The sequence below is a fragment of the Periplaneta americana genome, chromosome 11 (assembly GCF_040183065.1).
Source record: "Periplaneta americana isolate PAMFEO1 chromosome 11, P.americana_PAMFEO1_priV1, whole genome shotgun sequence".
Lineage (NCBI taxonomy): Eukaryota > Metazoa > Arthropoda > Insecta > Blattodea > Blattidae > Periplaneta > Periplaneta americana.
Genome location: NC_091127.1, coordinates 62,451,574 through 62,469,689, shown reverse-complemented (window position 1 = coordinate 62,469,689; position 18,116 = coordinate 62,451,574). Strand labels below are relative to the sequence as shown.

The 18,116-nt window shown below is 33.6% G+C and overlaps 1 protein-coding gene across 2 annotated transcripts in view; it reads left to right on the top strand.

Moving 5' to 3' along the window:
- The window catches only part of IRSp53 (Insulin receptor substrate 53 kDa), a 1,482,105-nt gene extending 1,464,087 nt beyond the window's left edge, over positions 1–18,018 (top strand). The window contains exons 14-15 of one of the 2 annotated variants that reach the window (XM_069839560.1): positions 4,551–4,855; positions 13,295–18,018. In XM_069839560.1, coding sequence (XP_069695661.1) covers positions 4,551–4,855; positions 13,295–13,367 — 378 coding nt within the window. In that variant the 3' untranslated portion in view covers positions 13,368–18,018. Of the gene's footprint in view, positions 1–4,550; positions 4,856–7,109 lie in introns of both variants that reach the window. The other variant, XM_069839559.1, reaches the window with a different exon arrangement.
- The last annotated feature ends 98 nt before the right edge of the window (positions 18,019–18,116 follow it).

Genomic DNA, 18,116 nt, shown 5'->3' with positions numbered 1-18,116 from the left:
GAACATTTGACTACTCCGCGAGACGCAAGAGCTTCGCATACTGTCTATAGCACCAGGTGTTCAGTAGCAATCTGTCTTTTCTATCTTCCGTAACCGGTTATGCAGGACTCTAATACCGACGTCTCACGACCACAACGTCGACAATGACTTCTGTTTATGGTCCATGTGAGTTAGCTTCATCTGTTTCCGTATAATTCAATACTAATTCCAGACCACCCACAGCTCGACACATAACTGCAAAATAATCGCAAAGTTGTCGGCCGTGTGAGTTGAGCCTAATCTTGTAAAATTTCCCAGTGCAATAGGCATCTCGAATTTTGTTCTTGCGAGATATTTCGTCTGAATTTATTTCATTTTAGTAACAAACACAATGTTTATATCTCTCAATCAGGCGTCTCTGACATGAATTACAAATCTCTTGTTTCTTCAGACTATCTCTACTAACACTAAAGAGATGCAAAATAGTCGATGAAACATGTGCTTGTATTCAGTTTTACGTCGATATTCTAGTACCATTATATAAAATTAATACATTAAAATGAATTGTTTATCGTTAATATTATCATCAGAAACATCATTATCATAATCACAATCATCATCGTCATCATCATCATGGATTATGATCACAGTCGATCAGATCGTGATTCATGTGTTTATCATCTCTCTAAATCAGCGGTGACCAAAACTCAAGCTGTAGTGATTACATGCGACAGTCTATGAAGTAAGGAGACGGAGGAAAGGTACTTGGCATGAAAAGTACAACCAGTGATGATTCCTGTACTAATATCTTGATCAATCCCGCGGATAAAAATCTCAGGCTTTGCTGTATCAGTAATGTCACTGCTGTCATCAAGAGCCAGTGAATAATATACGATTTTCTTGCTTCTTTTTTAACCTTCCTCTTGAATATAATCAGAAATTTTCTAAATTCTTCTCTAGATACTTGGTGGAGAAATTCTTCTTATGGACAAGTTATTTAAGCTATTTCAATCATTACTTTTTTAGTAATTCTGTTCTATTAAAAGGCTTTAGCACGAGATATTTCAAACCCCATTAGATAGCTGACTTCCTTACATTTATTTATCTCACCTTTCTCTTCCCGGCTATGATTTAAGACATGTCAGTTCCTGGCGCTTAACAGTTCGTTGGCACATAATATTGCATCAGTTTTTTTACAATATTATTATTAAATGAATAACTAATAAAGATTAAGAAGAATAAAATTGAGATAAAACCTAATAATTTTATCCTTCTAAGGGAGAAGATCTAAAAATATCAATATTAATGCACGTACAGAAGAATTATAGAAACACATGCTTAGCGGTCAGTAATAATAATGATGATAATGATAATAATAATAATAATAATAGTATATTATTCAGCGTGGCAATGAATGTTTCTATATACGGTACTCTTAATTGAACCGTTGAGCAAAGTAAACATATTACATTTTGTTTGACAGAACAACAAAAAAGTTCTCCTTCTCATTCTTTACGAAACCACCTCTTACTGCTTGCCTTCAGTACGTGAATGAAATATACAGCAATGTACAGGAAACTTCTCGTACCTGTTTGAATGTCTGTGATTACGCGATGTAATCACTACACCCGCTTTGGTCACCGCAGATCTAAATGATCATTTTTGCGCTTCTGATAATTTTTTAAGGTACACTATCTTTTGCTTACCTATGCATAAATAATTGTCATTATCTTAGAAACAACAAAAGCATTGTATTGGTCTACCCAGAAGTTACACGTACAGTATATGACTGATCGCCCCATAGCTCTCTTCCTAGCTTCGTTGTAGCTGTGTCCTTTCTCTTGCTTTCCTTAGTTAGTATTCACATCACGTAGTAGTCAGAATATACCCAATTTTCTTGCCAGAGATTCCGCACAATTGGACCGAGTTTTAGGAAGACTTTCAAGAGAATGAAGGATCCTCGTAAGTAATAGAGAAAAATTTTGCATAATAATAAAAACCACACAATTTCGCCTCAATTTACAACAAATAAAACATCTATAGACTGATAGCTTTTATGATAAAGCATGAGTAAGATTTATAAGATGGTTACAGCCCCGAACTAATGAAAAGCTTTTCTATTACATGCATGCATCTAATTTTTCGTTAGGTTTCTTCATTATTTAGAAGGTTCAGGTTTCGAGTTAACTTTTTTCTGATAAATTTTGCAAAACTGTCCAGAGAATCTTATTCTTATAAAAGTTATCAAAATAAATATTATTGTTTCCTTTTATTTGTTATGGGGCACTTGTTAGCTCCGTTCAGTTAGTAAACTATTTTATCTTAAGAGGCAGAAAATACTAAAATATTCCTATTTCCTTTAATATATAGGGTAAAGGTTGGTAAATTGTGATACGAGTAATATTGTGATAGTTCTTTTGAGAATTTATTACAATTTTATTGTTCGAGAGAAGGACCGGTTTTGTGCAGAAACGTATCCACGAACATTCCCTTAATACGTTGACGCAAAACACTGATCTTCCTCTCGCTCAGTAGAATTGTAATAAATTCTCAAAAAGAACTATCACAATATTATCAGTCTTTATCCTACATAAAAGTCCTATCAATATGATATTTATTTTCATATAATTGAATATATTTAAACTTGTGAAACTACTAGGGCATTCGATAAGTAAAAGCAACAATGCTGTAAAAATTACTCCTAGCGGAGACCATTAAAATCTTGTATTACGTAATAGAGCAGCGATTGTTTCATAAATCTGTAATATTGAAAGTCTCTAAGTAGCCATATTTTGTAAATACAGTGGCTGTTTCTGATTTGTAGTAAACATTACAGCCCTAAAGGTACGAACAAATATGCTTAATAAAAATACAAGTTGCAAGAGAAAAACATGCAACGCAATGCTTTAGGGTCTATGGGAAAAAGAAAGTCATAATCTGTGACTAGAATAAGAGAGCGATCATACTGCACAAATGACGTAACAGCGACGCGCTATGTATTAGAACAAGTAGCCTAACTGCCCTTTCACAAATAGAATGGTCGGGGAATAACTGATTCATTAAAACTCTGTTTATATGAAACTTGGATTAATTACGTAGATATTTTAGTTCGCTTTTTAAGTGCTACAATCGATATTTGTCGATCACTGACTTTAGCGAGACAAGAAAGTCAGAGCGCCTAGAGCAGGCCTGCAGAACCCGTAAATAGGGGAAATATGACATCAGCCTCACTCCAATTCTATTGGGAATGATCGACTTCCGCATAGAGTTCTTGACATTCTTTGTGTGTGGAAGGTCCATCAGTGGCGGCACTTTAATTTTAAAAAAGGATTGCAATAAAGTCATTGTATTTATGATGCGTTGTCATTTCAGGGTTTACGATTATGCTAGATTTTCTGTCTGCAGATTCTTTGAGATTTCTTTGCGCCTAATCTGCTTTAGATTTTCCAAACGTTTCTTTCTACCATCACCTACGAAAACATACATTTGCAACATTTAAGTAATGAATCTTGAAAATTAATGTAAATGTAAAAATTCATTTCAATAGGAAATGAACACAACGAGTGATGTCCTTAATTTAACAGTATATAAATAAATATTCAGCATACAGTTCTTATATTATGAACTTACCCGAAAGTTCATCTATTCCATAATTCTTAATATTGAAATCACGAGTAGAAATAAATTGGATGGGACACAATAAATAAGCAATTCTTTCGTCTTTTTCAACAACAAAATAATTATATTTCCATTTCCTTTGGAAGTAGTGTTTCTTCACGGGTTTATGTTTTTCCATGTTCCAGCTCTCTTCAAATTACAGTACCGTACGTTACTTATTTATTTGCTTATTTATTTATTTATTTATTTATTTATTTGTTTGTTTATTTGTTTGTTCATTTATTTATTTATTTATTTATTTGACTGCAGTGCGTTACAATGTTAAATGACAGCATTGATCTCCGGTCATGTAGCTATCACTCACTTACCAACATACAAATTATATACAGTATACAGTACATAAGTAGACATTCTTACATTATATGCACACATACATTTTAAAATTTATTTTACATGTTTTTTTAACCTATTCGTTTTCCTCGTACTTTCCAAAGGTATGTTCCTAAGGATTTTATTATCTGTTCATTTGTAATTCTTGATAGCTTATTGTGTACCTGCCACCGCGAGAATAATTGTCAATATAGCCGAGCGCAACTAGAACGCTATGACCAAGGTGGGTGGGGGAGAAGGGGTGCGAAGGTAGTCGCTCTGAGGAGCTACAGTTCTGCAGGTCTGGCCTAGAGGTTAGGTAGTCTTTAGAACAAGGCACCGGAGTGTTTACATCCAATGCATGCGACACACGATAATGTCTCTGGATAAACACATTATCTACACTCTATATATTACTCCAAAAGTTAATAACATTTACATAATTTTAATAGCTGTGTATAGAGTTATATAACGTGAATACATTTCATAAGTCACATGCAACGCTTTCCTTTAACATGAGCTCATATTTGAGAGCTGTTTTCAGTTGTTGAAGCGTCACTTATGTTGGAATGGTCTGCCTTCAGATACGTCGTGGGACTACCATTTCTGCTAGTAATGTTGGTCCCCCTCCAACTCTTCCCGCACCCGTCCCCACACCAAAAGTACCGGCATCGTCAACGCTTCCTGTTGCTCGTGGAGTGACGGAGAGACGCCTGATCCACCCGCCTCCGATGCCACCCCTCCCCATGCTCGGCAACGTGAAGAGGCCGCCCGGAGCCATCGGCAGCGGGATCGGCAACGCCAGCCTGCACAGTAGCAACGACAGCGGCTTCAGCAACGATCCGCCGCCAGCCCCCGAGGTCGACTACTCCGACGACGACAGCACCAGGTAATAGACGGACGATCGATAGAGATTTGTAGTTGTTGGATTTAGGGAAAGAGCCCATGCTTTTTCTGAATATTTTACTTTCCCTGCAATTTTTAAATTATTACTTCAGTATCACCCTATAATAATTATTTCACTTTATTATGCCATGTTACACCATTGATTTACCACAGCTGTATGGTCATCAATTTTCATCATCCTAAGAGATATTATAAATCAAGAATTGGTAAGATATTGATTTCGAGTAGATCGTACCAGTTTTCTACATTTTTGTTTACGAGGAATAATAACTGTGATGCAATCATTTCTCTATTATAGCCTTACCATCATGATATGATCGTCTCAGAATGCCGTTTTTAGTTTAATGGATAGGGCCTGGAAGTTCATACCCTAAAAGCTACTAAATATGCAAGCAAGTATTACTTTAAGGGGGAGGGTACAGCTTAACACCTTAACAAAATCATTTCTTCAAAATATTTTTTAAAATACGTACTAAATATTTAAGTTCATTTTGGTGCAAAGTTTGTTCTAATATCTGCATTAGTTTCAAAGTTATGAATTTAAATGAAAGACTTTGTTCTATGCTCATGCAGCTGTCAGTGGAAAACGGCATGCTCGTTTTCCTGAAACTGCATTTTCCAAAACCGTTTTTCTCTTTATTCACAAACTACTTAACAGAATTGTATGATTTTTTGTGCATTTTAACCACATATTTATTCTACAAGATGGACCATAATCATGCCCCTTAGTTAAATATTTTGTCTAGAAAAAAATATTTTATGGGCTGTTAAATCTGAAAATCTGTTACATAATTTAAAATATAAATTAGAAATATTATCCCTTTTAGTTACAAAACTGATGGTAGATAATTTTTAGAGCTATCCTTCAGCTTCGAAATGAAACAAACAGAACATGAAAACTTTAAAAATTGGATGAGTTAAGAGGGAAACGGTCGATTCCGACATAACGAGTAGCCGCCATTTTGATAATTAAATAATTGATTTAATTGCACGCTAAAATTTAGGAAATAGTCTCATATATTAAAAATGGTAGTTTTTCAGTCTATTAATTTGCAGTTTTGTATAATTCATGTGGACGAAGAAAAGAAATTTTGGATATGGTCAATTTTTTAGTGCGTTAAGCTGTACCTACCCCCTTAAAAACCTTGAAATGTGCCAGTAAATATGCACTAATAAAATTCTTATTTCTTGATATCACTAATTAATAATAATAATAATGATAATAAAAAATCAATAAATAAAACAACATTATAGGTCAAACTAGATGAGATTAAACTTACACTTTTTGTTGAGAGCGGCACACTACTGTGCCGTGAGATTTTCTAAGTGTGCCGCGAAATTTTCAATACTTTTATGGTAGAAATAATTATAATAGTTTCACTCAATACCAGTTTTCGAAACTATAATATGATGTTTTTATTTTAAAAAATCCAAACAATGCATTTTATGCAACGTAAAATCAGTTTTAATAAGCTTAAACGCGAAAATGTACCACAATAATACAAATATATTACATATTATGCATTTATAAAAAAAGTCAAAATATGCAAATATATGCAACATAAAATTTGATTTGATAAGCTTAAATATTGATGATTATGAAGATAAATAGCAAATAATTACAGCCAACGGAAAAATATATGCAAGTGTATAAACTTCCTGGCTCTATTAATGAGATGTGAGATACCTAGTAGATCCCCATTGGATAATAACCTCCTAATCATGGTAGAGTGGCTCCGTTAGTCTCCCATGGCGAGCTAGTCCATAAGAAATGATGTGTAGTGTTTTACTCTATTAACATTGGTTATGAATTTGCTGATTTAGATAATACTGTTACTAACATTATGGTCTTTGATATAATTTTCTATACACTGTTCACTATAATATTTCTCGTGTTACACAGTTTTCTTTTCTATAGTACTGTGTAAGGTATATGATTTCATCATTCCCATGTATTTCGATCATTCACGGTCTCTAGCCAGTGTTGTCCATCTTTTCCCCACTGCGTTCACAAATTGCCATTTTCGAAGCGTATTTTATGAGTAAAAAGTATGTCTTTATTCATATTTAACCTTACGTTTAACAATGTTTTAATAATTTCAGAAGTGTTCTTTATTTTGAATAACTCTGCATTATTCTATACTTTATTTTATTTTTGTTATGATTTATTTTCTGTTGACCTTAGAATATTGAACAATGATTTTTATTATTAATTTTCTTCCCTTGACTCAAAACAGAAAGCCTGTGAACCGTAAACCGATGACATCTAATGGAACAGTTGAAGACGGAGGTTCTCCTACGCCTACAAATATCGTGCAGAAACGCAAGAAGCAGCTTTTGTCGTCCGTCAGGGGTTGGCTACTATATAAATCAGCTCTTGACCTTTGGGACGATGTAAACAGTCAACACGTGAGTAGCCAACACGCAAGCATCCAGCAAGTCCACAGCTTGCCAAACAATAAACAAGTTAACTCGTCAAACTCACAAAGACCACTTGCCTTGCGTCAAGCCTCCAGCGTGGGGCATCTTGCAACCTTAGGGCGTTATAACGAGAAAAACCAGAACCAAAACAAAGCAGCCATGACGCTTCCAACAGATGCACAGCGTCCTTCCAATGCACAGATGAAATCTATGGAAATATTAGCAACGGCAGAGAAGAAGAGCTACATCAGTAACGGATCTGGTAGTGGCGCTATGGTCAAAAGAAGCAAGTCTCTCTGGAAATTTAAGAGATTCACCAGAGATGACGATGGGATTCTTGAAGGAATGTCACTATGGCAACACAGATCGCTTGTCGATGTCCATGTTGCGGTACAACAGGAAGAGCAGGCTTCATCGACACCAACAACAATAAAGAAGAAGTCAACAGCCACTAACACTTCTGACCAACTGGAAAGCAACTCACCTTCAAGCAACAAATCGCCTACTCCACTTATGAGGACTAAATTGGTACCGATGAAGGACGATCACGTCTTTAACGGACATATTGACACTCCGCCAAAACCAATGGAGAGAAAGAGTGTGAAACAGCTCCAGAATGGAGCGTCCCAAACAGAATACAATAACAGAAAGAAGAGTCCTCCACCCACTCCGAAGAAGCCAGCTCCGAGACGTAACATTGATGTAAATGATGATGATGGATTACTGATACCGAGATCAAACCAACAGCGATACTGTTCCTCTGAAGAGGAGGATGAGGATGAAGAAGATGATGTCGACGGAGAGGAAGAAAATTCTGATCTTGAGAATGGAGATAGCGAATCTTGTATAGTGGTAGATGATCACATGAAAGCTAAGATGTCGCTCAGCAGAAAACAACGGATTTTGAGGGAGGCTAGCATGGTATCATTAGATAACGCAACATTGTTACCCCGTACCAGATTGTTGAGATCACAGAAAAGAAGAAATAAAGAAGACGAGGCCAAACCCCAAGACGGTCTTTTGTACTATGGGAAATCTTTGCAGTATCGCATGAAGAAACCTGAACGTGGATCCAGATTTGATCAAGTGTCGCAGACGACAGGAAATATGTATGGACCATGGTATGACTTATGGGGAATTGACTCGTCCGTTAGACAGTAGGCTTAGAAGAGGCGACATTGTAATAAAGAAAATACAGTACATTTTGTTAACTTTTTATTGATTATTATTATTTTCATACATAAATTCTTATTTTGTATTTGTAATAAGTACATAGAATTTTTTTCTTCCAGTTGATCTGTGCTTTTTTTGGCTGACTCATTCCATTATTTGTAAATGTTATTTCAAATTTTAAGTTTGTTATGTATTTGACAGTATATAGAATTATATTTTTATGTATTATTACATGGTAAGACGTATAAAATGATATTAATTTTATAATAATGTGCTCACATGCTGTATGTATACACTTTCTGCAGGATCGTGTATTCATTACTACTAATAGATACTAAATATTAAGGTAATAATTCAAGACATTTACAATATTAGGTGATGGCAAATATAACTAGTAATTACATATATTGATAAACAATAACGAGACAATTTATCGTGTTCTTGTGGCTGTGCCATTGGCCCTAGTTCCATAAAGACTAATTACAATTGAAATTATAAAATTCTTCTCTGTTTATTGGCTTATTTACTGTAATGAAATATAACATTGTACAGAGACATTATTATGACGTGAGGCGAGAAAACGGCGGGAGACTCGTGGCCCACTGCTAGCGTGGTTTGGGATGGTTCACAATAAACCGGGAACGGAAACGACAACGAGGACGAGAACGGAAATAATTTTTAAAATAAATGTATTTAAATGTGAGCATTCACAATAGTTAATTGTGAATGCTGACATTTGAATACATTTATTTTAACATTATTTGCATTCTCGTTGTCGTTCCCGTTCCCGCTTAATTGTGAACCAGCCTTTTCTGGCGAGCTCGTAACCATTTCTCCGGTACTTCTACAATACGTCATAACAGCACTAACAATAAATGTTCAATAATTTGTTCACAGTCGTTGCCGAAAATGGCCCCCATTTGCTGCCACACACAACTGACATCATCTGATAAACGAATGAACAAAACACTGAAGTTTCACATCATTGATAATCTCGATTTCTTCTCGTATATAGTGTGTTAATTGTTTCGGCAGAAGGAACAGGTCTGTTTGGAAACTTTATTCGAAATTTACGTCTTGTTTTCGAACAAGACCTTCTGCCTTTTATGTACGTATTGTACATTCATAGGAGCAGTTATACTATAATATTTATTTTAAATTTCTGAATGTTTAAAATTTTCTATACCTCATTTAAGGAATGGAAGCACTGTAATGTTTTTTTTTTTGTAACAACCTGTATTCATGTGTCAGAACTCTGCAGGTGTTCAAGGAGTCACATGGAGAAATATGAGTAACATATTGCACAACAATGCAGAAAAAAGAAAAGTGATCCCGGTATATTGTGTAAACTTAAAGACGAGATTAAGTAAAATAGTTAGAATTTACATTTGACATGATATCTTGCTTTTTTAATAAACAGATATAGTAAATGTAAAATTGGGCCACCGCTGTGGAGTGATGGTTAGTACGTCTGGCCATGAAACGAGCGGGCCCAGGTTCAAATCCTGATTGGGACAAGTTACTTGGTTGGGGGTTTTCCGAGGTTTTTCCTCAACCAGTTGAAGCAGAATTGCTGGGTAATTTTCAGTTTGGGCCTCGGACTCATTTCGCCATCATTAATTCACATATCATCAAGTCGACCTGGTTGGCGAGTTGGTATAGCGCTGACCTTCTATGCCCAAGGTTGCGGGTTCGATCCCGGGCCAGGTCGATAGCATTTAAGTGTGCTTAAATGCGACAGGCTTATGTCAGTAGATTTACTGGCATGTAAAAGAACTACTGCGGGACAAAATTCCGGCACATCCGGCGATGCTGATATAACATCTTCAGTTGCGAGCGTCGTTAAATAAAACGTAACACTAACATTAACATATCATCATCCATACAATAGCTCGGGTTAAGTTAATGGTGCGGCGTGCTGTACTTGTACCCAATTATTCACAGAATAGGAGTGGTAAGCACAATAAGCCTCAGGCTGCAGTGCAAGCCTTCGGGTCCTTCCTCCGTACAAAAGGGAAAAAAAGTAAAATTATCTGTATATTTTGTTAGAGTTTTACTTTATTTTACAATACCTTTATTAAATGATCATATTCAGATATACTGTACCAAGGTCAAGCTTAACGGGGGAGGAGATAAGTGATGTCCCTAATAATCTCATTATATTGTATATATTATTTTTAATGTACCGAAGTACATGTGATATTTCCATGCTTAGTAGATAAAGCATCAGTACGTAGAGCTGAAAACCCGGGTTCAAATCCCGGTGCCGGAGAGAATTTTTCTCCGTTCCATTACTCTCTCATCATTATATTGGGATTCTACGGTTTTGCTTCCCCCCCCCCACCCGCAAGGAAACGGTTCTCTCTCCGCCTATGATATATGTACACGCGTTCACGCGATGAGAAGTTTTTAGTATGCATTATCTAAATACACAATAATCACTAAACTTTATACACTAACGTGTACACTTGAAGAATCATGACTTTTGTAACACGACTTGTGACTACAGCGAATGCCGTATGGCGACTGGGGATTTACGCCGCACCTCTAACAGCCCGCTCATCGCAGACTGCGCAGGAAGCGGGACATCAGTAGCCCGTTCTTTTCTCGCCACGCGTTATAATAATGTCTCTGTATATAGGCTATGTTTAATAGAAATAAACATCTGTGTGTATGTACCTTCGAATATTCTTCAGTATGACATGTTGAGAATACGTAAAGTGAAATATTCGTAGTTTACTGTATTTGGATTTTAAACGGTAAGATCTTTTGCTGGGTTGAGGTGCTTCTTCATTTCTAGTTGCTTGATCCTTTTAGCCAGTGTAGTGTTGTTCACTGCACGTGACCTGAATCGCCTGCAGGTCAGGGTGACAAGTGACTTCTTCATACAGCACTTGTGGCTTCCAACACATTTCACCAAGAACCAAAGAAATATGTTGGCGAATGCTGCCGGTAATACCCTTCAGCATGCCGCTCTTATAGTGAACTAACATGTAGAATGGGTTGTTTAGTGAAATGTGTACACACACTTCTGTGATTCTGAAATTATATTTCATATACATTTTTCACCTATAAATACAAACGTCACTTCTGTAATATATTTCAAATGAAAATAATAAATACATATACACTTGATATTTCGATTGTAGAAAGTTATATTATTATTGTTGTCAGTGGAAAATAATTAATTTAATATCTAATTGAAACTAAGGTAGGTTACTTCTGAATTAACAGTAATAACATTGCGTGTTGTCTGAAAAGGAATAGATTGCATAACAACTTTCTTCTACCTATTCTAAAATTATAATCTTAACATACATGTTTTATAAATTTATTGTAACAAACAACTTGAATGTTCAATAGAGGAAACATTATTTCACTTAATAATGTTGTTACCTGAATTGATTACCATAATTTATATCTCTCGAAGATCGTAAGTGAAGAGTTACCGTTTTGATATAAGTAAATCTGATATTGAATGACATTATTTCATTATTTTCAAGGTGTATTACACATAATAATATGAGTTAATACTGAACGTAACATCAATAATAAGAATTACAAAGCTATTGTCTAACAGTAACATATATTGGAGTATATAATACAGCATTACGGATGAAAACATTTCACTCCAACACACATTTCTCGCAGTATTATTGTTTAACTTCTATAGTGACACTGTTTTGTTTAGCCGTGCGGTTTTCATTTTCCCGTCACCCGCCATTAGGAGCTCATCTGCTGCCAAGCGGCTACCCGGTCTGCCGGCACTGAAATATTTGATATAGGCATTTGTACTTACCCAACTCAAAGTAAGTGTTGAAAATGTCCCCCACCAACTACTACACACTATTGACACCTTCTTATGAAATTGTCGGAACAATATCCTCAGAATTTACTTCCTCAAAAATCCAATTACAAAAATGCAACCTCTTATTGGAATCTTGTTCATTTAACTTTTGAAATACTGGAATTCTATATGGCTTTAATTTAAGTAATTTTGTTGCTTGACGAGCGGACTCGTAACTTATTTCTGTTTTCTGCTCCAAACATTTAAGAGATTTTTGCTGGGTGTGCTCTTGTCTCTGTCCTATCTCGTCTAATTTTTCTTCTGTAAGAACATGTCTCCTCCTTTGTAATTTACGATCATTTACTGAACCTGTCTGTTTGAATTTTTTGGCTAACCTTCTCATTGTAGTGGCATTAGGCACGGGTCTATTTGGAAATTTGTTACGGAAGTTGTGTCGTGTTCTCGCACAAGATGTTCTGTATTTTATGTACGTAGTAAGCATATACACACGTTGCAACAATGAAAATCTAATTGCAACAACGCCGAACACACACACGCGCAACACAGCTCGATTAATTCAACCTCCACGTACGAGTGCAGATGATAATCTAACTCGCAACTGCCACTGTATGGCGCGGCGTTCGTTAGTGGAAGCAGGCGGGAAATACACTAACTGCGCGGGCAACGCGGCAAATGAAAACACCGCGGCGTAGTAAAACAGTGTCACTGTATTATTCTATAAATCATCTTCACTTATTGCGCAGCGAGAATTTTTATTTTCAGTTTTTATGTATAGATCTATGATTCACATTGACATAACGTTAATATACATACGATATAAAGAAATTCATCTTTGTGACATTTCCATTAATTGTTTCATATTTCAGAATTTTTGTTACAAAATAGTGTCGATCAAACTAAGAATATTACTTAAACACCTATGTTATTAGACTTACGTATGCTGAATAAACGATATTAATTAATGAATACTTGAGATCAAACGTATTTTAACAAATCTTGCATGTATTGGTAATGTTTCAGAGCTAACGTGTTCGCCACGGTGAAGCTGAGAAAGACGAAAACAAACGACCGTTCTGCTCCTCTCATTTCATAATAATATTCTGCTTGGTGATGGAAGCTTTTAGTCTGTGCTCAACTCCTACTACGCGAAATGATTTTAGAAACATAAAAATACTTTCGTTAAGTTATACTGATTTCATTAGATTGTGAAAGAATTGAAACAGTAATAAGAAGTATGAATAAATATGTGGAATGACTTCGAATACTGACATGAAAGAAATTTGACGAAACCATAGCAATTTTAAAAGTAATATTGCAGAAGTTTTTCATTACCGTATATTTGTATATATTTACATTTTAACACTCAAGCACTTGAAAATTTATTACGCAGAAATAGTAACGTAACATAAAAAATATATCAAGTTGCATACATTTACGGTCTTACTAATAAACCTTGTATAGTTTTTATACGAGACTTATGCAGAGTTGAGACAGAAACGTTACTAACAAACCATGCATAAGCGATGGATGTATAAACAGTCTGTAACGATACAGTGGGAATTGCTTTGCAGTAATTATATACACGAAACCCCTCGTTTAAGCTTTGTATAATTATAGAGAAAAAATGACCGCACCTCTGACACCTGTTCGTATCTACTATCATTTTATGATGATGGTTACCTTGTAACCACAGAAGAACAAACCAAAGAGCACAGAATAATTAGAGTAATATTGCTGCAGCTTGTACTCTTTGACCAAAATATAGCGTGGTAATCGATTAGAGCCAGTTGTACTATGGATACTTAACACGGCATTAGAGCATTCTACCGGATGCAATCGAGAACCTCAGATATTCTATTACCTTTCGTAATGAAGTAATCACGAAACTATGACGTAGCTGTGTAACAGTTATACTGTTATACACGACGTATGTAGTGATATTAGTAAGGAATTTACACACGACTTATAAACGAGCTACTCACTGTATAAGTATAAGACATTTAAACGTTTGTATATAGGGTTTTTATTAGTAAGTCCGTTAGAGTTTATTGTTCAAGATATAACTGAAGAAGATAAAACAAAATTATTACTTTAGAACTATTAACCTCGGAAGAAATGCTTGGGACAGAAAAAAAAATATCAGATAGGCTACTAGACAACTTTAATATATAGATCGTATGCAGAGACTAAGAGGATGGCGGAAAATAGGAAAGACTGAATAATGCTAGGTTTGCAATGAAAGACCTGCAGGACACTGTGAGTGAATGAATGAACCTAGTTTCAAAAACTGTCTAATATTTTTCATTTTTATAGGCCATAATTTTAAACATTTAAGAAACTGATGTAATTTGTTTATAAAATTCAGAATATATCTTACAATGTTGCATGATTTTAAATTTCAAATTTTCTTACACTACATATTCTGAAAAGCTCTATATTTTATTTAAACCTACATATCATTATTAGTATTATTTAGTTCATTTACGGAAAGTTTTCACATAAATTAACTCTCAGTACATGCACTATAGTCACAAAAAGCTTAATTTATTTAATTATGTTTATTACTATTAAGTGCATATTAATCGATTGTTTGAATAGCGCTTTCTATTAAATATTTAAAAATAAAATTATGAAAATTTATTCATATCATCTATACGTTGGGGCTTTTGCACACAGTGATTAATATCTTTTTAATTTTAAAATTAATTTAATTTATTGATCTGACCCAATATTTTGGGTGTGCACTATTTTAGTGTTAAATGAATTACTGTGCAATTATAACACATCCATTATTGTTTATTTTAGATTAATGGAACATTTCGAATTAGAAATTTATATGTTAAAGACCTATCATTTATGAGACTGATACATTGGCCTAATTGAAACTCATAGGTGAATAATGAAAGTTGTTGTAGGAACAATATTGTAATAGATTTTTTTATATTTACTGTTATAAGTTTTTATATTAAAAACAATATGTTGTTAAATGTTAATCGTTTGTTAATGTTGTAATTAGTTAGATTTTCGGTTTCTACGTAAAATGAAATAATTGTATTGAGGCCTAAATTGTATAAATATTTATTCAAATAAAATAAATTTTTATGTGGAAAATTCTAATAAATATAAGTTCTAAAATCATTTCGTGTACTCTACGGTTGGTGGTTCATCTCAGTGTTTGGTGGTGGCTGTTTATTCAGATTGGTGTTCTTTCTGTAAGAAATTAAGTAATTTCACAGCAATTGGAAGTTGAGTTATATATCTTATGTTAGGTACCGATAGTAAAATTAATATAATTTTATTACAGTTATGACGTATTTAATTTTATATTCATATATTGTTTAAAATGATAGAATTAGCCTACAATAAAATTGAATCACCGTCCACGTAGTTTATATATACTGTTAATATGCATTAGTGACATGTATTAGCTATGGACTCAAAGGTAATAAAAAGTTCTTTACTTTTTATAGATATCAGTTTCCTTTGTGACTGCTGCAGTTCTTTTTGAAGTCTTATTTTATTTATATAATTTTCAAGGTATAAAATATCATAATATTATGATATCTATTTCCCAAGTTCCAATTGCTGTGGAGTGATATGGTATGCATGGAGTACAATTCTGTTTGACAGAATATGTTAATATTGTTGAAAAAACTTATATATTGTTTAATTTAACTTAATATTTCGATTATAATTAAGCATGATTATGAATATTGGTTTCGTTTTAATCCAGAATTTATTTGCAGAATATTACATTGACTTAGAACAAAAGACATAAACATGCAGAACTTCTTTCTAACCAAAAGGCAGCTGCATTTCTATTGAGAAGTGCAATTTTTCGGAGCACATGATGCTTGCCTAAATGTTGCATTATAATTGGTCCTTTGTTTAAAATTTAGTATATCATTGTTTTTATTTTGTTTTGTTTGTAATAAACACTTTATGTCCAGTTTCATTGCTTAACGTCATTATATAGCTCCAATTTAATTTTATACAACATCAAGTTTAATTGAAGGGTTCAGAGCCATAGTGGGCCAAGCGCCATCTAATAAAAACGGAGAAAACAAGGGTTAAAGTTAAGTGAATACCATAGTTTAATGAAGATTGATATATCATTTAGTTTTAATGTGTATACTTTATATTACTTGCTATATGTTTCCATTGAATTATGGTAATAACTTCTTTTTAACCCTTGTTTTGTACGGTTTTAGTAAATGGCGCTTGGCCCACTGTGGTTCTGAACCCTTCAATTATTTATATTTTGTAAGTTTTGTGACATCTTTTACATGATATTTTACTTCAAATGTAGCTATACTGGTAATTATTCTGATCATCTTGGTATTGCAAGCAATTCTGGTGGATTTTTGGTTTCTGTAATGTAGAAATGCTATTAGAAACCAAAGCTTTGTTGTCGATGAAAAACAAAATTTTTGTTGATATGTTTTTAATATTATTATAAATTTTATTCTTAACTTTTTTGTTTTTTGCTCATACATTCCGGAAAAGGGCCAAAAAGTAAGAGACAGCCACGTTAGCTATTTGTAATACGCAGTAGCTGAATCGTAGACCCGTAACATGGCTTTTCTATTTCATTCATGTTGCCACATGTTACTCTTAGCTCTGTGTGTTGACCCAAAATTTAATCAAGATGACGATAGAATATAATGATATAATAAAATATTTTATAAATGCATTATTATAATAGGTTATATAAATAATATCAGCTTATGTGCATATATATATGAAATATAGAATACACAGAAAATTACTTATATATTGAAAATATGTACAGATTGTGTGTATATATTTGTGTATATTTTGTTTAATAATTGATATCTACGACTTTTTCTGGGGTGGGGATTGGTTTGTCCTCAAGAGAAATTGTAAATTTCTCACAATGTAAAATGACACTCTCGTAAGATTCAAAGTAAGCAAGGATAATGTCATTTTATATGACCATGAGAATTTACAGTGCAGTGGAAAAGGTGCATATTGCATAAAGAAAAGTGAATGTAATGGTAATTAAAAAATGTTAATTGCTCATGAAGATTATGAAAATGATTAAGTTCTGTTAATATTGGTCCTGGATAATCTGGCACTGCCAATCTTGCATAATAACGTTTAAACTCATTTTATATTGAAGAAATTCTAGTAACAAGGAATATTGATAAAATATATAACTACATTTAAAAGCCACACTTTATATTACGTTTATTCTGAATAATTTAGCATATTTTAGTGAAATTTAGAATTCATTGACTAGTTTTGTCGTAAAATTATTGATTTGTTAACATATTTGTTTATGTTCAGTTTACAATTTATAGATCCAGTTTTATATAAGGTTTTAGTAAAATATATTATGATTATTAAAATTACTCAGATTCCTTTTTTCAGTGAATCCAATAATTTTAACGATAATTATTTATATTGGTTAAAATTAAATGATATTATTGTCGGTAGAATATATGGATAAAAATGTCAATTTTTGTGGCTTAAATTGTAAACATAATACAAATTACCAGGACGTGCTCAATGCAGTATCATGTATCCAGTTTTAAATTTTTTGCAAGGTGTAAAAGTCAGATATAAAGACACAACGCAAATCGGTTTACATTTTAATGTACTGTAAACTGATATCTAAAATCAGGTTTACAATATTCTTCCGGCCAATAGTAATAATGATTGTTCTTTTTTAAATGTATCAATTATTGAATTAATATTGTTAATAAAACAATGGTTTTTAATTATTTGTTTTTAATTTAAATTTATATCAAAAACGAACAATGGTTTACCTATAACCCAATGTTATTAATATTCATATTGAAATTTGGACACTTCTTGG